This window comes from Rana temporaria, chromosome 3, assembly GCF_905171775.1.
Source record: "Rana temporaria chromosome 3, aRanTem1.1, whole genome shotgun sequence".
Classification (NCBI taxonomy): Eukaryota; Metazoa; Chordata; class Amphibia; order Anura; family Ranidae; genus Rana; species Rana temporaria.
The window spans coordinates 327337731-327360737 of NC_053491.1; the positions used below are offsets into that span (position 1 = coordinate 327337731).

General features: G+C 45.1%; 1 protein-coding gene across 1 annotated transcript; it reads left to right on the forward strand.

Annotated features, from left to right (window-relative positions):
- Positions 1-14818: 14818 nt before the first annotated feature.
- LOC120932526 (transmembrane O-methyltransferase homolog) lies at positions 14819-22411 on the forward strand. The gene is made up of 4 exons (XM_040344973.1): positions 14819-15136; positions 15821-16095; positions 19451-19647; positions 22064-22411. The coding sequence occupies exons 2-4, from the start codon at positions 15843-15845 to the stop codon at positions 22388-22390; spliced, it is 777 nt and encodes a 258-aa protein (XP_040200907.1). The 5' UTR covers positions 14819-15136; positions 15821-15842; the 3' UTR covers positions 22391-22411.
- The last annotated feature ends 596 nt before the right edge of the window (positions 22412-23007 follow it).

A 23007-nucleotide genomic window follows, 5' to 3' on the forward strand; every position in this document is an offset into this window, starting at 1 on the left:
AGACGCTGGGATGCACATGCGGCGCTGCAGGTGACGACTCACTAGCCGGCCTGAGCGCCAAATTCAAAAACAAAAATGTAAAAAATTTTTAGGCAGAAAATCTCAATCCTCTAAAAATTGCCCAATAAAGCCTCAGCTTCCCCAGCCATCGGCTCCTGGTTCCACAGCGGTGTCTCCCCACCGGAGGAAACACCATAACTGAAGGGCCAGTGGGAGGATGAGACTTTAATATCTGATTGAAGGCGGTGTTTCCTGAGAGGGGAGGAGCCGGGATCTCTCTAAGGTGGCTGTCCTGAAAGACGATCCAGGGAAAATTATCATGGTAATTTTTTTTCATGTTTATTGGAGGAAGCAATAGGCGACAGGAGACCATTTCATAACTATTCTATTCTTATGCCCGGAGTTCAGCTTTACAACTTGCCGGATGGACTGCAGGAGGGTGTATTAAACGTCTTCCTGCTCCAGCTGCTCATGCACGCCCTGTGATCATTGTGCCTTTTGAACACAGCAGCTAACCAATCGGGGTACAGGGTCAATGAAATTGGCCTTGTACTGTGTATTTTCTGTGACCAATAATAGCGATCACACTTTTAAAGAATGGCTGCAAGTTGCAGACAGTTCTTTGTTTCCTCTTACATAGTATTTCCCATGAGATATGCAATTGTTTTGCTTTTTTCCTACAGTACAATATCACCAAAGCAGACAGCCAGTGTCCCTGTTCACTAGCCACCCCAACACATTTTTACTATGCTGATACTTAATACTACAGTGTATGCCAGCAGCAGTATTCCTGGTCTCCATCATGTCAGTACAATGTAACAAGGCCAGTGTAAGCCAGGAAAAATGGTAGGAGATGGATGCGAAATTTCTACAGTGCCATTCCACCATTGTACATGAACGACCTGGACCACTGCTTCCTAAGAACGAGAGGCTGTTTTTAAAATGGCACCCTCTAGCTTGCCCCATTGGATATAACATTGCAGAGCAGGATACTGGGCCAGTTTCTTTCTACCGCATAATTGCTGCTACACAAGTCCAAGTGTCACCAGACCAGTGTAAGTTGGAAGTGTTCCTTATCACCACCACACCAGTACCAGTGTTTTTAGACCAGTGCAGCCAGCAACAGTGTCCCGAGCACTGCCACACAAGTTCCAGTATCACCAGACCAGTGTAAGCCAGTAACAGTGTTCTGGTTGCTGTCACACTAGTCCCAGTATCACTAGACCAGTGTAAGCCAGCAACAGTATTGCTGATTGCCTCCAAGCCAGAGCAGTGTAAACCATCCCCTGGAATGGATTATGCTTGTAATCCAAGGTTCCACTGTAATTAAAATTGACTACTTTGTGGGAAAATAAGTAATTTTCTTTCTTTATTTTCCAAAAACGTAGCAAAAAGGAAATATTCAAAAGACCCATTATGCGTCTTTGTGTGCTTTGAAAAATGTGGTAATTTTGTGAATGTTTCTACTGTCATGGTGCTTGAGGGCCTCCAAAATGAACAGTAGTAATGTCCATGCATAATTTATGCCCCTTGCAAGCTTGAAGGTGCTGTTTGGATTTTGAGCCCCTGTATACAGCTAGGCTCCAAAAAAGTCTCATATATATTTTATCACCATACTCGGGATTAGCAGAATGTGTTTTGGGGTGTCATTTTGAGTATGCCTATGCTGTTTGTGAAAAATATCTTATTAACTGACAACTGTGTGTAAAAAAAAAAATATTACATTTTCCAGAAACTTGTGATTAATCATGTGATCATCAAAATACCTCATCATGACTCTAAACACATTGAAATATCTAATTTGCAAAATTGGATAATTTTGTTTTTGTTTCTCTTGTTCTGGCACTTTGGAGTCTCAATAAATGTAATAGGTAGCCAGGAAATCAGAATCTTTATTTATGTCTATTAAAAGCCTATAGCACTCATTGGATTTTGGGCCCCATCTTTGCATCTAGGTAGCAAAAAAGTCTTACACGTAAGAGGAGGAGTATAAAAATGTGTTTTGGGGTGTAATTGTAAATACATCCATCATGCTATGGCCAGATACCTTAAATTTACAACTTAGTTATTTTTTTTATTTATTGTCTACATTTTCCAAAAAATAAGAAAGATCATATAAAAATAAGAAATGGTGCTCTTCTTTGAGACATCAGTGATCTATTGGACACCTGGTGCTTCATCCATCTTTAGGCTGGGTTCACACTATTGAGGTTTCCCTACATCCAATATGCACAATTTTGACTGTGACCGGCTCTCAATGGAGTCGGTTCACACAGCTCCAGGACGGCTGCGGAGCGAATTGCACAGGGGTCCTGTGTGTGCCTTCTGGTCCGTTTCAGGTCCGAATTCAGCCAAAAATTTGGACCGAAATCAGGCCTGAAATGGTGAACAGGGAAGCACTGGACCCCTGCTGTGAGCCGTGCCACAAAACAGTGGGAACCTAAGTTCATGCAGATTTGGGACAGAGATTACCCCTTGCTTTGTGACCGTTCCAGAAGGGAAGGAGAGCCAGGAACTGTAATTCTGTGTACACGACCATTTCATGGAAAAAAACAACGTTTTTCTCTGCGTTATTTCTTTCAAGCCTGCCCTGCAAACACACGATCGTGATAAAAAATGCTTGAGCAAAGCGTGGTGATGTACAACACGTACGATGGCACTATAAAGAGGAAGTTCCATTCGAATGGCGCCACCCTTTGGGCTGATTATGCTAATTTCCCATCTAATAACTTGCTTCTGAGCATATATGTTTTTCCCCCCATCGTTAAAGCGTACACACGACCGTTTTTCATGACGGGAAAAACAACGATGTGAAAAACGACGAGAAAAAATAGAGCATGTTCTAAATTTTTAATGGCCATTTTTCTCATCGAGAAAAATGCTCTGGAGCCTACACACGATCGTTCTTAACGACCAATTTAAAAAATGGCATTATTCTCGTCATGAAGAACGGTCGTGTGTACGCGGCATTAGGGATGAGGTTCCCAACAGCTACAGAAATTTAAAAGCGGATTAAACTCATCAGCTGGTATCAAAATCTGGGAACAAATGCGTTTGTTGATTTTGACCCTTTAGCCTAGGTTCACACTGAATGTAGGTTTGAAATCATGTGAGTTCAGCTGAACTCGCACAATTTCAAACCGCCATTTCAGTCTTAACTTCAGGAACGTTTTGAGAAACATCTGTGCGAGTTCATGCATAGATGCCTATTGAAATCCCCCCTAAAGTCGCCAAAAGTAGTGCAGGAAATCCTTTTTGGAATCGGCGCGGTGCCACAAAGTCGGAGTCGCACCAATTCGGATGGTGCATGTGCCGGCAATAGGCTCCAATTTGGCATGCAATTTGACATGTCAAGTCGCATGTCAAATTGGCCCTATGTGAACGGGGGCTCAAACCTGAATCTGGCTTCACAATGAATCCCTGTGCCTCACAATGATTAACTGTGAAGAGCATTCCTGAAGTCCAAGTTCTGAACCACACTCCATGCTGCTGTTTGTTTTGAAGCTGCAACCGGATATAAAAACCTACGCTTTTCCGACAACGATTAACTACAAAACAAAACCAACAGGAAGGCAGTGGTCATTACCTCTTCCCTTTGTTTTCTTGCTTCTCCAAACACTGCGCCACAAGCTAATATGTTTAAAGTATGTGGAGTGTTTTCTAACAATGGCTGATACTGTATTTGAGGAAAACAAAAGTCAGACTGTGCCAAAGCTAAATATTATTCTAATGGAATGTCTTCCTATCTATTCAGTGTCAAACAGATGCTATTCTTAACATCTGAAAATATAAATATTTGCCTTATCCATTCTCTGAACATGCTGGGGAGTTTTAGTTATCCAATAGTAAAGGACCCCAGGATGTCCACGGTATGGCCAATGAAAATGCTAGCGAACATCTACTATTTGTAAAGCTATCCATACATAAAAAATTTAAAGGGGTTGTAAACCCTGATGTTTTTTCACCTTAAAGGCTCGCTAAAGATAAAAAAAATTACCTCCACCGTGCAGCTCGTTTTGCACAGAGTGGCGCCCCGAACCTGGTCTTCTGGGGTCCCTCGGCGGCGGTCTCGGCTCTCGCATGGTGAATGGAGTTATTGCAGGCGCGCTACTGTGAAACAGTGACGGCCATAGCCACCGACAATATCACTCGGCCCCGCCCACCGGCACGCTACGTCTTTGAATGTGATTGTCAGCCGCGCCAGCCAATGGCTTCGCTGCTTTCAATCCAACCACTGTAGCCAATCAACAACCAGGCTCAACGGCGAAGAGGATGTCTTGGGCGAGCGCGAGACTTTCGAGGGGTCGGGTAAGTATAACGAGGGGGTTGGGGGTGCGGGTATTGTCAGATGTTTTTTCACTTTAATGCATAAAATGCATTCAGGTGAAAAAACTTTTACCTTTATGTAACGGGAGGGCCGTGGGACCCAGAAGCTCTTACACAGATTGAGCCAGGAAATAAGGGACATATGTTGGATTGTTTTAACATGGGTCTGTAATCCACAATATATTCAAGAATGTCTGGAAGAACTAATTACAGGTTGTTGATTCTGAACCCAACAGGTCAATAGAAGAGTGACTCATTCATGTGGGAACACAGACTGTTAAGGGGGTAATTAAGTTTGCTATTGTCATGTAAACTAACCTTAGTCTGGCTTCTAAAAGACCTTTCATTGTGTTATGCTAATTGACACTGTATTGTGTGAATTTCTATTGATGATAGATGTGTATTGTATAGCAGGTGAGAGAAGCCGGAGTCATGATGTCTGACTTGTCAGCTGTAGCTAATTAGCTCATGTGGATTGTGTCAGACCTGGTGCCAGAAAGTCTGACTAAAAGATGTGTATTGGGCTCATTGTATAATGTTGTGGGTGGAGTTCAGTCATTGTTCCTTGGGGTTTCTAACTGTATAAAAGCCTGAGTTTCCCATTAAAGGCTCTATTTGTTTGAACCTCAAACAAAGCTGTGTCTCATTATTGGGGTTTGTCTGCTAAATTGTGGAGTGTCGATTAGCTGTTGTGGGTTGGTGGAATGGAATATCGTAAACGGCGCTAACCCCTGTCCCATTTGGGGTTCCTTTACACTTTACAACCCCTTTAATGCATCCTATGCATTAAAGGGGTTGTAAAGGTTGATGTTTTTTCACCTTAATGCATTGAGGTGAAAAAACACCCGAGGATTAGCGCCCCACCAAGCCCCCATTTACTTACCTGACCCCTCGAAAGTCCCGAATCATGAACGCGCTGGCTTCTCGGCTCATTCATTGGTTGACTGATAGCAGCGCAGCCATTGGCTCCTGCTGCTGTCAATCAAATCAATGACGCGCCGGTGCCGAGTAATACAGTCGGCGGCTTTTGCCGCAGGCTGTGTCACGGGAGCGCGCCCGCAACAACTAACCCCCATTGGAGAGAGCTCCTATGAAGGGGGTTAGTTTTTGTGGGGAGGAGCCGAGACAGCTGCCGAGGGACCCCAGAAGATCGGGATCGGGGCCACTCTGTGCACAGAGGAGGTAAGTATAACATGTTTGTTATTTAACCACTTGATCACCGGGCCTATTTTGGCACTTTTCTCCTTCATGTAAAAATCACAATTTTGTTGCTAGAAAATTAATCAGAACCCCCAAACATATATTTTGTTTTAGCAGACACCCTAGGGCAGGGATATGCAATTAGCGGACCTCCAGATGTTGCAAAACTACAATTCCCATCATGCCTCTGCCTCTGGGTGTCATGCTTGTGGCTGTCAGAGTCTTGCTATGCCTCATAGGACTTGTAGTTCTGCAACAGCTGGAGGTCCGCTAATTGCATATCCCTGCCCTAGGGAATAAAATGGCAGTCATTGAAACTTTTTTTTCTCACACGGTATTTGCGCAATCATTTTTCAATTTTTTAGGGAAAAAACAGTTTCATGAATTAAAAAATAACAAAACAGTAAAGTTAGCCCAATTTTTTTGTATAATGTGAAAGACGATGTTACGCCGAGTAAATAGATACCTTACATGTCACGCTTTAAAATTGCGCACACTCATGGAAGGGCGCCAAACTTCGGTACTTAAAAATCTCCAAAGGCGATGCTTTAAGTTTTTTTACAGGTTACTATTTTCGAGTTACAGAGGAGGTCTAGTGATAGAATTGTTGCACACGCTCTAACGATACCTCACATGTGGGGTTTGAACTGTGTTTACATTTGTGGGCGGGACTTGCATGCGTGTTCACTTCTGCACGCAAGCTACCAGGACAGGGGTGTTTTTAAAATTAAAAAAAAAAAAAAAATTTTTTTTTTTTTACTTTTTTTTTTATTTTACACTTTTTTTTTTTGATCACTTTTATTTCTATTGCAAGGAATGTAAATATCCCTTCTAATAGGAATCACTGTGACAGGTCCTCTTTATGGACAGATGTGGGGTCAATAAGACCCCACATCTCTCCTCCAGGCTTACAAGCATGAAATCTGTGAAAACAAATTCACCGATCACATGCCGACAGCCGCGATTGTGGCTTTGTTCCGTGTATCGGGCGTGACGTCATAACGTCGTGCCCGGGCCTCCGACGGTCATAGAGATGATTGGTGACCATCTGGTCACCAGTCATCTCTATGCTTCCCAGCAGCGCTGGCCGATCCTTCTGGATGGCGGCGGGAGGGGGGGGCGTCCCCTTCCGCTGCCTAAAAGAACGATCAAGAGGAGGAACTGCCGCTTTGATCATTCTTATCGTGCACAGAATCGGCGGCTGAAGACGGCGATATCTGAATGATGCCTGTAGCTGCAGGCATCATTCAGATATCACCGCACAAAGCCGAGGAAGTCCTCGGTGATTAAGTGGTTAAAAAAAAAAAAGAGAACCTTTAGTGTCCCTTTAAGGTAAAACAACTTTTGACACTGACCAGCTCCCCTGGCCCCCAGCCCCCCCCCCCCTTTTACTCTCCTGAGCCTCTTCATTCCCAAGGCGGAAACATGCTCTACTTCTCTGCCCGTTGTCTCCCTAGCAGTGCAGCCATTGGTTTTCACTGCTGTCAGTCAAATCCAAAGATGCGGGGGGCGGGGCCAAGTCGGCATTCTGTGTCTATGGACGCCGAAGCCAGACTCCGGAGCGCTCCCACGCGGTAACCCCCAGGGAGAGTCGTTTTCCTAGGGGGTTTACCGATGCGGGGGAGGAGTTGATAGCACCGCCGGGGGCCCCTAGAAGAGATGGATCGGGGCCGCTCTGTGCAAAATAAACTGCAAAGTGGAGGTAAGTATGATATGTTTGTTATTTAAAAAAACAAGGGTTTACAACCCCTTTAGGAATGAACATTTGTACAAAAATGTTCGATGATTTGATAAATGTAAGGGGCTGTCTATTCAAGATCTGGTCTCTTATTACTGGTATGGAGTGTCGCTTGAAAGTAGGAGGCTACCAGCTGTCCCTGGACATTTTGTGATTACAGACAACCTAAAAGATCTATAGACTTGTGCTTTTAATCCCTTCTGATGTGCTATTATATAGTCAGCTGAGGGTCTGAAGAAAACACTGGCTAGTGTTCTAAAGAGCTTGTCAAAGGCCCCTTTTACACTGATCCGCTCCGTGAACCTCTGCTTGCTCAGCGGGGATCGCTCCGTTGATCCCCGCTGAGCCGACGGATGACAGGGCGGTCACCGCACACTGTGCAGGGACCGCCCTGTCTTTTCTCCGCTCTCCCCTATGGGGATCGGATGAACATGGACCGTCAGTCCGTGTTCACCCGATCCGATCCGCCAGACGAATGGAAAAGTAGGTTTTTCCTCCGTCACACTTTGGTGGGTCGGATGTCAGCGGGCATGTCACCGCTGACCTCAGCGGCTCTATAGAGGAGCACGGAGCGCAGGTTCAGGTCCGCCTAAAAAACTGGCAGGCGGACCTGAACGGGCCGCCCGTGTGAAAGAGCCCTAACTGTTTGCTACTGCATAGGACTTTGCTCAGTTCTACTACTTTTGGACTGCCAAGCAGTCTGCCGTAAGTCCACTTTCACACTGAGGTGCTTCTAAACTGCCAGTAAAAACACTGGCCCGGATTCAGAAAGAATTGCGCTCTATTTGCGGAGGCGCAGGGCAACGATTTTGCCCTGCGCCCCCGCAAATATTTTGCGCTGCCCTCGATTCACGGAGCAGTAGCTCCGTAAATTGCGAGGGCGCGCCGGGAAAATTGCCCGGCGTAAGCACGCGCAATGTAAATGATCCCGCCGGGGGCGGGAATCATTTAAATTAGGCGCGCTCCCGCGCCGAGCGTAGAGCGCATGCTCCGTCGGGAAACTTTCCCGACGTGCATTGCGGCAAATGACGTCGCAAGGACGTCATTTGCTTCAAAGTGAACGTGAATGCCGTCCAGCGCCATTCACGATTCACTTACGCAAACGACATAAAATTTGAACGTCGCGACGCAGGAACACCGGGTATAGTTTAGCATTGTCTAAACGTACGGAAACGACGTAACTTGCGTACGCAGGGGGCACGCAACATTGTGAATCGGCGTAAGTATGCAATTTGCATACTATACTACGCTGACCACAATGGGAACGCCCCCTAGCGGTCATCGCAAGAATGCAGCCTAAAATCTGCGTGGCATAAGAGCCTTATGCCACACAGATTTTAGGCTGCAGTCGGCGTAACGAGTTCTCTGAATCAGGAGAACTTGTTACGCCGGCGCAAGTCAGCAATTGCGCTGCGTAACTATGGTTACGCAGGCGCAATTGCTTACTGAATCTGGGCCACTGAGTGCTTTTGAGGAGGTTTTCAGGCGCCTTTGAAGAGCTTTCCATTCATTTCAATGGAAAGGGGATTTTTTCACAGCATTGCCAGTACACTGCCCCAGTGTGAAAGAATTAATTGATTTTAAAGGAAATGGCTTTTTAGGCGCTGTTTTTAGCGTGAAATTGCCTAAAAAGCGCCTCAATGTGAAAGTGGTCTAACTGGCTTGTACCTGAGGAGCTTTGCCCTGCTACTACTACTAAGGGACTTTGCTCACTCCTGAAACTACTTTGTGATATTTCCAAGGAAAAGTCTGCCATCTGCTTACAGCAAGGACTTCACCAGAGCTTAACCTGAGAAATCCGCTAGATGTTCTCAATTGTGAATATTTCTATTTCTTGGAGTATCCCACAAACTTCCCTTCCCTATCCATGTTCTCCAAAAATAAAACAACAAAAACAAAATCCCTAGACTGGTCATTGAGGACAACAAGTGAAAGCATGTGTGCACCTAGCTTTGTGAATATACCTTGTGCCTGGGGAAGGCCTGTGCAAACTACCAGCGGGTAGGGGTAGTGCTACATAAGCAATGACACTGTAGACAGGGAGCTCTCTGAAGGAAAGAACAACAATAAGCAATTTTTGGGATTGGTGTTTTTGGGCCAGATTCACAGTGGAGATACGACGGCGTATCTGCTGATACGCCGTCGTATCTCTGTTTCTATCTATGCGACTGATTCATAGAATCAGTTACGCATAGATAGCCATAAGATCCGACAGGTGTAATTGTTTTACACTGTCGGATCTTAAGATGCAATACCGCGGCCGCCGCTGGGGGGAGTTCGCGTCGTAAACCAGTGTCGGGTATGCAAATTAGGAGTTACGGCGATTCCCGACGGTTTTTCGCGTTCGCTAAGTCGCCGCTAGTCTAGTTTCCCGTCGCAAAGTAAGTCGTTTTTTTTGGTGCCTTAACTTTACACAGCAATCGTATTGCTGTGTAAAGTATGGCCGTCGTTCCCGCGTCGAAATTTAAAAAAAATAACGTCGTTCGCGTAAGCCGTCCGGGAATACGGAATTACGCTACGCGCGTCGCCGTTCGAAAAAATGACGTCACAGCGCGCATTGCACGGCGGGAGTTCAGAAACGGAGCATGCGCGGTAGATCCGGCGCGGGAGCGCGCCTAATTTAAATGCCACACGCCCATTTAAATTGGCCCGCCTTGCGCCGGAGGCCGCCGGCGTAGGTTTTCATCGCAAGTGCTTGGTGAATCAGTCACTTGCGATGAAAAATCTACGATACGTTACGCCGCCGCTGCCCTACGTGAATCTGGCCCTTTGTCTCCAGTTTGTAAGGGCACACTTTGTACTCCAACGCAAGGTTTGCTTACACATGTTCAAACACTGCAGATTTTTTTTTTAAATTGGCCTTTAGGGGAGGTTGACATCACCATCCTTCCAGCAAGATAACGGGGACTGCTGAGAAGACCTAATCTCATAAGAAGACGCTCCTGCACTGTGCTGGTGCATCATCCTGCAAGATTAGAATTTCTTAATATTCCCATGGTGATGATACCTTCTCCTAGATAGATGTTATAAGTAGGAGCCAGGTATAGGGTAAGCATATAGAACGATTGTCCCACAGGTGTTTTTCTTTTACTTTGACTGCAGCATTTTAGATTGGGAAGGTTGGGTGAGGTGGGCAAGAGGTCTCAGCAAAAATTACTTTTTAAGTGCTAGGCCTACTTTAAAGTATAACTTAAAGTACATTTTTTTTCTTTAGGCCTAGTACACACGAGAGGATTTATCCGCGGATACGGTCCAGCGGACCGTTTCCGCGGATAAATCCTCTCGAGGATTTCAGCGGATTTGGATCTGATGGAGTGTACTCACCATAGGATCGAAATACGCGCCGAAATCCCCTCGCGATGACGTGTCGCGCCGTCGCCGCGATGATGACGCGGCGACGAGCGCGACGCTGTCATATAAGGAATTCCATGCATGCGTCGAATCATTACGACGCATGCGGGGGATCCCTTCGGACGGATTGATCCGGTGAGTCTGTACAGACCAGCGGATCAATCCGTTGGGATCGATTCAAGCGGATAGATTTGTAGACATGTCTACAAATTTTTATCCGCTGGAATTGGGAAATTCCCGCGGATAAATATCCGCAGGAATGTACACACCATAGAATCTATCCGCTGAAACCGATCCGCTGAGATTTTTCAGCGGATGGATTCTATGGTGTGTACGGGGCCTAAGTCTTGGATATAGTAGAGAGGGATTAGAACACCTGTCACCTCGGTCGTGTGTACACTTTTCACAGAGGAAGCCGATGAGGAACTCGTCGGGCCAAATAGAGAACATGTTCTCTATTTCCTCGTTGTTCAATGAGGAAAGTTGGCTCGCCGAGATTTTTTTTTTTCTCCTATTAGCATAATTCTCATCATTGCCGCAGTGCCATCTAGTGGCAGTTTTTGAGTTTACCCTTATTCCAGTCTCCAAATTCATGTTCCAGCTAAGGTAACAGACTTCAGCACATCAATATAATAATTTTTGATCCATTAAATTTTTAGCGTGTGATTACTTTGTTGGTCACTAAGGCTCTCTTAGCTGATAGTCCTTGCGCAGCACACATTCTCTCTCTCTCTCTCTCTCCCTTTTTACCAATTCTATTTAGGATTGAGAGTATATTATAGTACATATTTTTTGACTTTTTGCAGCTAGGAGAGGACCATTGCGGACACGTTACCATCTATTGTCCTCATATTGCCTCCACCATTGTGCGTTTTTTATCCTTTGAACTGTTCCATTTACGCCCACTTTTTCATACTTTCCCAAGGTATGTAATACCAGCAATACGTCATTATTTTTCAATTTTCTTTTTCTTTCTCTTTCTTTTTTTAACCAGTACACTACCTGATATAGTGAACCATAGAATAAGTATATTGTGTGTGTTTTACCACACTTACTGAGAAATTAAATAATCTTCAGGTTGGCCGCCGACTGAATAATTTAGTTGGTTAAACCATTTCTTTGACTATTTTTCACTTACCCACACACAGTGGTCTCTGTCATCCACACTCATTTATAGTAATTTTCTTTTTTCTTTTTTCTTATCATATGGTTCCATTTAGTTATGGACTCATTATCTATGCTTATCATTTACTTATAGATACCCCAACTAGTTCTAATTTGCCCAATGGTGCATGACGAATGTGGGCATACCTTATAGTACCAGACTCCACCTCATAAGGTAAAGGGTCTGATTACAAGTTGCATCTTGGACGCTGTTGAGCACTCTTCAAATCTACCAAAGCACCGTTTATCGGTGAGTACTTCAGTCATGGATATATGCATTTCCAATTGCTCAGAGGCCTTTATGTATGTCTATAAATGCCTTATATATAATAGCATTGTATTGCACCTCTGTATATTTGTATCTGTAATGACAACATTATATTGTCTTTTAAACACCCAGAAGCTCCCGAAGAAGCGACGACGTCGCGAAACATGTCGAGCTGAACCCCATTTTAACCAGAACTCATCCTGTACCACCTTTTCGAAGCTACAACGCCACCCAGCGCCTATAGTGTATTCTATACATCCAGCCCTGTGGCTATTAGCGGTGTCTTTAAAAAGTGATAGGATTTGAGCTCTTTTGTGTACTTTATTGTGAATTATTTTTCTCTTTTCTTATTATTTTGAGCAATTGCCCTGTATATCTATGTTTTGTATTGTCTAAATTAAAATATTTATATTCTTAAAATCCGGTGCCTACAAAGTCCAATCTCTCTCAGTCTGAGACTTATTGTCTTTTTCTACATACCTATATAACTAAGGATGTGGCACCTTTATACTAAGGGGTGTTTGATTACCACCCTAGGGCAATCGTAATTCTAAATACAATTAAGCGGATAGATTTGTAGACATGTCTACAAATTTTTATCCGCTGGAATTGGGAAATTCCCGCGGATAAATATCCGCAGGAATGTACACACCATAGAATCTATCCGCTGAAACCGATCCGCTGAGATTTTTCAGCGGATGGATTCTATGGTGTGTACGGGGCCTAAGTCTTGGATATAGTAGAGAGGGATTAGAACACCTGTCACCTCGGTCGTGTGTACACTTTTCACAGAGGAAGCCAATGAGGAACTCGTCGGGCCAAATAGAGAACATGTTCTCTATTTCCTCGTTGTTCAATGAGGAAAGTTGGCTCGCCGAGATCCTCGGCGGCTTCATCACAGAACTCGACGAGGAACTCGATGGGTTTGGCACGTCGAGTTCCTCAGACGTGTGTACGGGGCCTAAGTCTTTACACTCATTGTGCAAAGAGAAATGTTTCTGACCGCATTTTTTTTGTCTAGTAGGGATTCTAATGTGGCACAATTTCTGCAAAGAATGCTGGAGGTTAGGGTTGAGCCGAACAACCCCCCCCCCCCCCCCCGTTCGGTTCGCACCACAACCTTCGAACGGACCGACCATTCGCACGAACATTTAGAACCCCATTGACGTCTATGGGACTCGAACGTTCGAATTCAAAAGTGCTCATTTTAAAGCCTAATATGCAAGTTATTGTCGTAAAACATATTTGAGAACCCGGGTCTTGCCCCAGGGAACATGTGTCAATGGAACAAAAGTTTTTTTAAAACTGTCGTTTTTTCTGGAGCAGTGATTTTAATGATGCTTAAATGCAGTTGCAGTTTGGGAGTTAAACACAGGGGGCGCTGTAACATTTAGGGATCACTGTGTATGTGTTTACTAGTGTAGGGGGGTGTGGCTGTAGGAATGACGTCATCGATCGTGTCTTCCCTATAAATGAGATGACGCGATCGATGCGCCGACACAGTGAAGCACGGGGAAGCCGTGTTTACACACGGCTCTCCCCGTTCTTCAGCTCCGGGGAGCGATCGCGACGGAGCGGCTATAAACGAATAGCCGCGCCGTCGTCCCGGATCGCTCCTGAAGCCACGGGGACCGCCGCATGTACCGGGGGGGTCCCGATCGCATCCCCCGACCCACGTCAAGCAGGGCACGTATATATACGTGGATGTGCCTGCCTGTGCCATTCTGCTGACGTATATGTACATGAGGCGGTCCTTAAGTGGTTAAATATTGTACCTGCTGGGTGTCTATAGCATGGGTGCTCAACCTGTGGCTCTCCAGCTGTTGCAAAACTACAATTCCCATAATGCCTCAGCCTTTGGGAGACATGCTTGTACCTGTCAGCGGCTTGCAATGCCTCATGGGAATTGTAGTTCTGCAACAGCTGGAGAGCCACAGGTTGAGCACCCATGGTCTATAGTATGCCTGTGAAAACGTCTTTGAGAACCCGGGTCTTGCCCGAGGGAACATGTATCAATGGAAAAAAAGTTTTAAAAACTGTCGATTTTTCAGTGCAGAGCAGTGATTTTAATGATGCTTAAAAAAAAAATGAAAAATTCCTTTAAATATTGTACCTGCTAGGTGTCTATAGTATGCCTGTGAAGTGGCACGTGTTTAGAACTGTCCCTGCACAAAATGAAATTATTATAAGAAAAAAGTAATTTAAAACTGTTTGCGGCTTTAATGTAATGTCTGGTCGCTGCACCCTGGCTTTGGCCAATTATGGCTCTCCGTTTTTTTCGCGCTGTGATTGGCCAAGCATGCGGGTCATAGTGCATGCTTGGCCAATCATCAGCCAGCAATGCACTGCGATGCCGCAGTGAATTATGGGCTGTGAAACGTAACTCGAATTTGGCGCGAACGGCCCAAAATTTTCGTAATTCAACAAACGAACATACAATGTTCGAGTCGAATACGAAGCTCATCCCTGCTGGAGATTAAGAACATTCCTTGTAATCATTGGCCTTCTATTGCCACTCTGACTTGAGAAGCAGCACTGTGTTGCTTGGAGATTCTCTTCCTGAAAAAAATAAATAGTAAAAATGTATTTAATTTTTTTTACAAACCCTGTATTCAGAATGAAAAGGTTAATCAAGTATATAGCTATTAAATATTCATTTGTGAATGTTATTGTTTTGATTTTTTTCTACGGTACGATATGCAAGCATAAACAGGAATCGTATTTACTTTAGATATAGTTTGTTTTTTGCAGAGAAAACTAGAACCTGTTGTTAGGTCTACCATTCCACTTACACGAGCTACACGTCCCTCCCACACATAGCTTCTACCTGTGATATACTGTTCTGGTATGTTACATATTTACTAGCAGGAAGGAAACGTAATACTTGTAAGACACAGCCGCCTCCTGACCAAAGGCTACACAAGTCTCCAGCTTGATAAGGGAGACATTCAAAATCTTTTCATAATAGATTTCTCCTTGAAGATTCTTCCTAATCACACACATATAGTCCAGGTGTGTGTGCTCATCGCTATAGAGGGCAAAGCAGGAAGATTAGGAACTACACTGCAATTTGTAGTCACAGAATCTCAGTAAGTCACTGTGTAGGCTTATGACAGAGTTATGTAGGCTGCCATAGTTGACTTTTCCTTTTAAAACTACTAGTTGGTTTGCTGTCATGGTTGTGCTTTAGCTTCCCTACTTTTTAAAGGGTGATTTCACTTTTTTTTTTTTTTTTTTTTTTATGTAGCAAATAACAAAAACAATTGCTCATACACCTTTGACCAGAAACCTAATTAACGTGAGCTCATTAACTAATCCCTATAGGGGATGCCTATAGGGGATGCCTAGCCTGGATGTCTCCTCTGCAGGAGTATTGTCACCTTTCCGTGTGAACTATAGGCAGCTTTGCATTTTCGTCCAGTCCACTGTAGTAAATGCCCACTGTTGATTGACATTTAACAGCTGAGACTGGGACTTTATGTTTCCTCCTTCTGTAACAGGCCAAGGTGTCTAGCAAAAGTGGCAGCTACAGGTAAAACAAAGGAGAGGGTCATCAGGTCATAAAACTATAATACTATATTACATTACAGTACTCGAAAAAAAAAAAACACTGTTGTGTTAATGGTAATGGCAAACTGTAGCATATATGTTATTTTATCTTTTGCACATAATTCCACTTTTAGGCCAAATTAAAAGTGACAAAAATCAATTATGTGTAAATTTTTTACCAAATGCGAAGCCTTAATTTCATATATTTATGTTATACTTGCCAGCCTGCCATACCTGACAGTCTCCATGGACGACTCCTTCCCAGTCCTCACCGCTGGCATTGTGGTGCCTTTGTGTGCTGGAGCAGCCTGGGTGTTCTACAGATACCGTAATCAGCGACGGTGCAAATGGACCATAGATGAGAAGACACAGCAAGCTCTTCGTCGATATGTGCTGATAGAATCTACCCATGGAAAGCCCGACAGTGTACTGCAGACTTTCAGGGAATATGCCATAAAGAACAGCATGATAAAGAAGATGCTTTTTACTCCAGACCAAGGTATGTGTGGCATGCACATTGACAGAAGGGTTGTGAAAACCTGTCTCGTATTTGTCAGGCACATGCTTTACAATCCAGTTGTACAATATTTTTGCTACAATATGTTCAGGGCTCAAGTCCTGCGGGAACGCGTGGGAACGGAGTTCCTGCACTTTTTTCACAGCAGGAACGCAGTTCCCTTTGCAGGACTAAAGCAGCCGAGAGCTGCCGAGCCGCCCAAGCCAATCCTTCACTAAGCGGCGATGCCCAGCTCGAGTCACTGTCAGGGGCAGGCGAACCTTAGTAATCCGTTATGTTACTGGCCGCTTCCTGTATATGGATTCCTCGGGTAGTGTGCGGGTATTCCGTCACTTCCTCGATGCCACAATGGAAGTGACGGAATACCCGCACACTACCCGATGAATCCATATACAGGAAGCGGCCAGTAACATAAAGGATTACTAAGGTACAGTGGATCGAGAAAAAAAAAAACATGCGGTTTAGTAATTATGCATATGAGAGTATCATTTTTTTTTTGGTGGGGGAGTGGATCTTGGGTGGAAGTTCCCACACTTTTCTCCCCAGGACTTGACCCCTGAATATGTTACAATATCTAAAGGAGGTTGTAACATGTGTGGCCAGCTTATCCTTATTGTCACACAGTCACAATTTAGATAAAACCTGTCCTGGAAAAAGCTGCAGTCTAAAGATTAAACTGTGATAGTTTTTGGGAGCAAAGTAATACAGTATACCCAGTACTTTTTATGGAGAGCACTCCCCTTCCTCTCATGTGACAGTGCTGGCCTGGCGCTTGGCACATGGGAGCAGGAGGATAGTCATCCTTGTGTAAGCTGTAAGTTTTAACTTGTGGCTTAGGCCCCATGCACACGAGACGCAGATGCAAACTCCTCTAAACACACGTTTTCAAACGCAAAAAACGGTGTTTAAAACGCCCGTTTTGCCGCGAAGTTCGCTGCATTTTACCGTGTTTGCGTTTATGGTATTATTTAACCATTTCAGCCAAGTTGTGGATTGTCCACTGGCCACGTCACCTGCCACATCAACTGTCCACATCACCTGCCACAAGTTGTGGATTGTCCACTTGCCACGTCACCTGCCACAAGTGGATTATACACTTGCCAAATCACCTGGCCACATCACCTGCCACAAGTTGTGGATTGTCCACTGGCCACGTCACCTGGCCACGTCACTTGGCCACGTCACCTGCCACAAGTTGTGGATTGTCCACTTGCCACGTCACCTGCCACATCACCTGGCCACAAGTTGTGTATTTTCCACTGGCCACGTCACCTGCCAGGTCAACTGGCCACGTCACCTTCCACAAGTTGTGGATTGTCCACTTGCCACATCACCTGGCCATGTCACCTGCCACAAGTTGTGGATTATCCACTTGCCAAATCACCTGGCCACGTCACCTGCCACAAGTTGTGGATTGTCCACTTGCCATGTCACCTGCCACAAGTTGCGGATTGTCCACTTGCCACGTCACCTGGCCACGTCACCTGCCACATCACCTGTTCACATCACCTGGCATGTCACCTGCCACAAGTTGTGGATTGTTCACTTGCCACATCACCTGGCACGTCACTTGCCACGTCACCTGCCACAAGTTGTGGATTGTCCACTTGCCACGTCACCAAGCCATGTCACCTGGCCACATCACCTGCCACGTCACCTGCCACAAGTTGTGGATTGTCCACTTGCCACATCACCTGGCCACGTCACCTGCTATGTCACCTGGCCATGTCACCTGCCACAAGTTGTGGATTGTCCACTGGCCACGTCACCTGGCTATGTCACCTGGCCACAAGTTGTGGATTGTCCACTGGCCACATCACCTGGCAATGTCATCTGGCCACGTCACCTGCCACAAGTTGTGGATTGTCCACTTGCCACATCACCTGCCACAAGTTGCAGATTGTCCACTTGCCATGTCACCTGGCCATGTTACCTGGCCATGTCACCTGCCACGTCACCTGTTCACATCACCTGGCCACAAGTTGTGGATTGTCCACTGGCCACGTCACCTGGCCACGTCACCTGCCACAAGTTGTGGATTGTTCACTTGCCACATCACCTGGCCACGTTACTTGCCACGTCACCTGCCATCAGTGGGACTAAACATCTGGTATTAAGGGGAAGAATAGTGCTTCATCGTTGGTATCATAGGGAGGAATAGTGCCCCATTATTGGTGTTAGTGGGAGAAATGGTGCTCCACTGTCGGTGTCAGATGGCAGAATAGTGTCTTGTATCAGTGGGAGGGATAGTGCCCCAAGGGCCGGATAAAGGCAAGCAAAGGGCCACATCCGGCCCTCGGGCTGCAGTTTGGAGACCACTGGGCTAGAGGAATTTATGGAATGTCGAACTTAACAAAAACAACATATGGGGGACAACTTCCTTCCTATGTACAGAGAAACAATCCTGGATTGCTCTTCTTCCTGCACACACTCTGTCTTTAAGGCTCAGTTTCAAAAGTCCATTACGGACTAGGAGCTCTTAGTCACCTTTGGAAAATGGCACAAAAGGTTGAAAAACTGCATGCAGAAGTATCTCCTTTGCTCTGTAGAACTGCTACCAGTTCTACTGCTTGTGGGTACTACCAGCCCTTCTGGCTGCTGCACTAAAGATTTCCCAAGGTAAGGGATAAAAGGGTTAAGCACAGCACTGTCCTTTTAAAAAGTTTACACATGTGGCAGTCTCTCCCCTTGTGAATCCCTGGGTGTGCTGATGTACTCACTCTGTCCTTTTTGCTCCCACTGCTCTCCTTCTCAAACCAATAGAACCTCCCTTAGCCATCCTGAGTCCAGGCTTGAGGAAAAGACCCCCTCTAGACCTAAGGAACCCCTCCTAAGCCACTGACAGTCTCCTCAGCACTCCTCTGCTGGCATGGCTCCAGTAGATTTAAGGGCTGACCTGACCACCCTGCCAGGACATTCTGCCTGGGGATTGGTCAAGTTCTCTCCAGTATGCAGATCAGCACCTCCTGACCTCCACCCACTAACTTCTAGAAGCTTTTACCAACTTCCAGATGTAGTGGGAGGTACCAGAGACTGTCTCTGCAGTGCCATCCAGCCTGACATGCAGTAACCATGACCCACAAAACTTGCCATGAGTCATAGCTTAAATTTACTCTCTCATGTCAAGATTTACCTATGCCTACTAAGATTCTATACCTATACACTGTTTGAGTGGTTGTTATGTGAGTTGAATTGGCCATTACGTATTGCTGTCACAACTTCCTGAAATTTCTGGTTAACCGATTTTCAATCTAATTTATAAAGTACATTTTAAAAATGGCAGCCCAGATGACGTGTGCACTTCACTCTGATTTATTACTCCCAATGTTTTGTCCAGACATTTTTCTAGCAGATGCAGTGAACCAGTCTTCCTCACTAATGGTTCTTGTGCTCGGCACACAATGTGGGTATTCAGCCATAAGGGTGCTTTCCTTACTGCCTCCAGATGGGAAAGTGTATGCTGTGGAGGAAGAGGACAGCATGGCGGAAGCAGCAGAGGAAATGATCCTAGTTTCTGGATACAAAAATAATCAGGTATTGAAAAACATTGCTGATAATACTTTAAAGTAACATGGTTAAAGGTAATTACATTGGTAGCTCTGTACACGTCTAGCTCAAAAACACTACCCTAGCATCTGACGTGGTAATATGAACCATTGTTTTCATTTTGAGGTCTATCAACACATGGATATAGCAAACCGTATATTCTCAATGCATGAAGCAATCTGCCAGACAATCAGTAAAATTCATTGTCTGATGCACTTTGCCCTGTTTCAATAGCAGTTGTTGGGTTCTGCAGAACTGGGTAGCTGAAGGCCCAGCATTTTCTCAGAAGAGTTTTAGGAGTAGCCATGACTGATTAGGAAGCCTACAGCCAGGGCCGGGACAAGGGGTGAGCAGGAGTTGCTGCTGCCCCCGGCGCTGCAAACTCATGTGAGAGAGGGGGGCACAGCAAGGCAAGATTTCATCCTTGTAGCATTTTAAGTTTGCAAGTTTCAGGGAGGTATGGGGGAAATTGTACTGGGGACACAAGGGGGGGGGGGGGGGGGATTTGACAGGCGATAACAGGGCAATTTGTGCCAGCATGGTGGAGGATTTGTGCTGGGAACAGGATTTGGGGAGGGGATAGAATTTATGTTAGATGGGGGGATTTAGGGGGATTTGTGCTAAGAGGGAAAAATTGGAGGGCAGAGGATTTATGCTAGGAGGGGTGATTTTTGGTGGGGGGGGGGGTTACAAAGAGGGAGGTTTGGTGAATTTTTATATGGGGACAATATTGGCTTTCAGACGGAATTTATGCTTGGGAGAGGGTAAGAGGAGTAAGGGGATATTTGCTGTGACATGATGCTCACACTTTTTTGGGGGTGGGTGCCCTTTGTCATCTTTACCCTGAGCACTAGGTGACCTTGTCCCGGCACTGCCTACAAGCAGGAGAGTCGGGTCATCAAATTTCAACCTACCTATAGATTTTTAGGTGGAGACTCATGCAAACAGAAAGCAGACAAACTCCAGGCATATCCCAAGCTGGAAAAAAACCAAAGGCCCAGTTTTAAAAGAATGCTAGCTATAACCAAAATAAAAAAAAATGGCATATATGATTCAGACTGTCTGTCAATAGCATTAATCCTCTCCTGTAACATTGTTTTATTACTTGTTGATCCTGTCAGTAAATCTGTAATTTTTCAACTTCTTCAAAAGGGCGACAACACTGCATTGAAATCACACAGCAGTGTTGCCACCATGTGGGACAGAGTAGACTTAGGCCTTGTACACATGACCGAACATGTCTGCTGAAACTGGTCCGCGGACCATTTTCAGCAGACATGTTCGGTCGTGTGTACAGCCGAGCGGACAGGTTTCCAGCGGACATTTGTCCAGCCGACCGTTTTGCAGCGGACAAATGTCTCTTAGCATGCTAAGAAACATGTCCGCTGGAATCCTGTCCGCTCGGACATGTTCGGTCGTCTGTACAGACTTCACCGTACATGTACGAGCGGCCGCCATCCCTCGCATGCGTCGAATCACTTTGACGCATGCGTGGAAGCATTGAACTTCCAGGGCCGCGCAAGTCGCTGTGTCATCGTCGCGGCGACGGCGCGGCCACGTCATGACACGTCACCGCGTTTGTTTTCCGCGGGGATTTTGGTCTGATGGTGTGTACAGCCATCAGACCAAAAAAAACATTGTTTTTTTCCATGACATGAATAACGGTCGTGTGTATGCGGCATAAGGTTTCACAGAAATAATTTTCAGGTCTCAGGGAACGTCTTATAAAACCAATTTATTGAGGGTCATTGGAAAACTAGCCTCTCACTTTGATGGTCAGTGGAAGAATGTCCCCTTACAGTGGCGGGTAAGAACGTCACCTTTACAGATATTTAAAAGATCATTGGTGTCATGCAGCAGTCTGCCAATTCAAATTGGCACTAAAACTTTGTAGGCACCAACAAATGAAAGATCAATCAGCCACTGCTGAAGGAACCCCTAGTAACAGTTGTGTCTGGCTGCAAGTCTTCTCTCCCGTCTTTCTGCTCTCACAAACATTGCTGATAGCAGTGGAAGCCATTGGCTCCTTCTGCTGTAAATCAAAACCAATAAGGAGGGAGCAGGGGGCAAGGCCGAGCAGTGCTGTGTGTGTCTTTGGATGCACACAGCCTGGCTTAGGGATGAACCCGTTACCCGCATATGTGCCCCCATAGCAAGTGGCTTGCTATGGGGCACACACAGAAGAAGAGGAGTGGACCCATGAAGAGGAGGTAAGCAGCCTCTCTGCATTAACAGTGCACTTAGCAGGTAAGTGTAAATCTCTTTATTATTTTAATTTAAAAAACAGTTACTTTACATTATTATTTCATTTATGTCATAAACACTGCCTGTTGAATATTAATCCTCTAAAAACAGGTTTTTCCGGGCTTGTTTTGTCCTTGACTGCATTTTTCCTGTCTTTCAGTTTAAACTATTGTGTCAACATCCAGTCGATGCAATCCACACCTTACACAGCAAGTTTGATTTGAAGAAGGTAGACTTAGTGTTAATGGACTTTCAAAGTGATGGCTACCTTGAAGGATTGAAGGCTTTGACAGAACTTGGACTTCTTTCCCCTGGATCACTAATACTTCTCAATAACATGGGCCCCCTGGTCGGCAAAGACTTTGTAGGACATCTTGAGAAAAGTGTACATTATAGAGTGGTGAATGGCTGCCAGTCTTTATTGAAAGTTGAATATGGGCAGTCAAGCCAAAAAGTATTAAAAGTAAAAACATTTAGAGATGAATAAAAAATAGAATTGTTATGAAAAGCACACAAATGTTATTCTTTGTCTTCCCCTTTGCTAAATTTTTACACAGAAACCCTTGAAGTAATTTTCAGGTGCAGGAGAATTCCTGCTAGGGTTAGCCCATCAGGGGTTGTTAGGTAAATGTCCCTTATTCTTGGGTAAGTGGAAAGAATGCGCACTTATAGTGCTCGTTAGAATGCCAGCTAAAAATGTCATTGGGGTCATGCCATTGGCTCTACCAAGTGGAGCTGGACATGGAACTATGCAAACAATGCGATAGGGTAATTAGCCAGAGCTCAATGAACCCCTTCCCCAGGACCCTGGTTACGAATTCCTTCTCTATCTGATCACAGTATTAATCCAAACATTTAAGATAATTAATGAAAAGAGAAGCATCATGTAAACTGTAAATAAGTCAAAGGGCAGCATGCAATTATCTTTTTTTGCTCTGTCCACTTTAAACTGATTAAATATGAACTATTAGGACTCTGGAGGGTCATGCCTAAAAATAAACAGTCATGTTGGACAGCCATTGTGCTAAGACTATACAGAAGGGAGGGGGAGGAATGGGGGAGACAACATCAACTCTGCCTTATCAAGGGAAAACAATTGCAATT

Excerpts from the sequence above, each read along its gene's own strand:
- LOC120932526 (XM_040344973.1), top strand. The coding sequence starts at position 15,843 with ATGGACGACTCCTTCCCAGTCCTCACCGCTGGCATTGTGGTGCCTTTG. Across the intron at positions 16,096-19,450 it reads GCTTTTTACTCCAGACCAAG|ACATTTTTCTAGCAGATGCA; the intron begins GTATGTGTGGCA and ends TGTTTTGTCCAG. Across the intron at positions 19,648-22,063 it reads CTGGATACAAAAATAATCAG|TTTAAACTATTGTGTCAACA; the intron begins GTATTGAAAAAC and ends CCTGTCTTTCAG.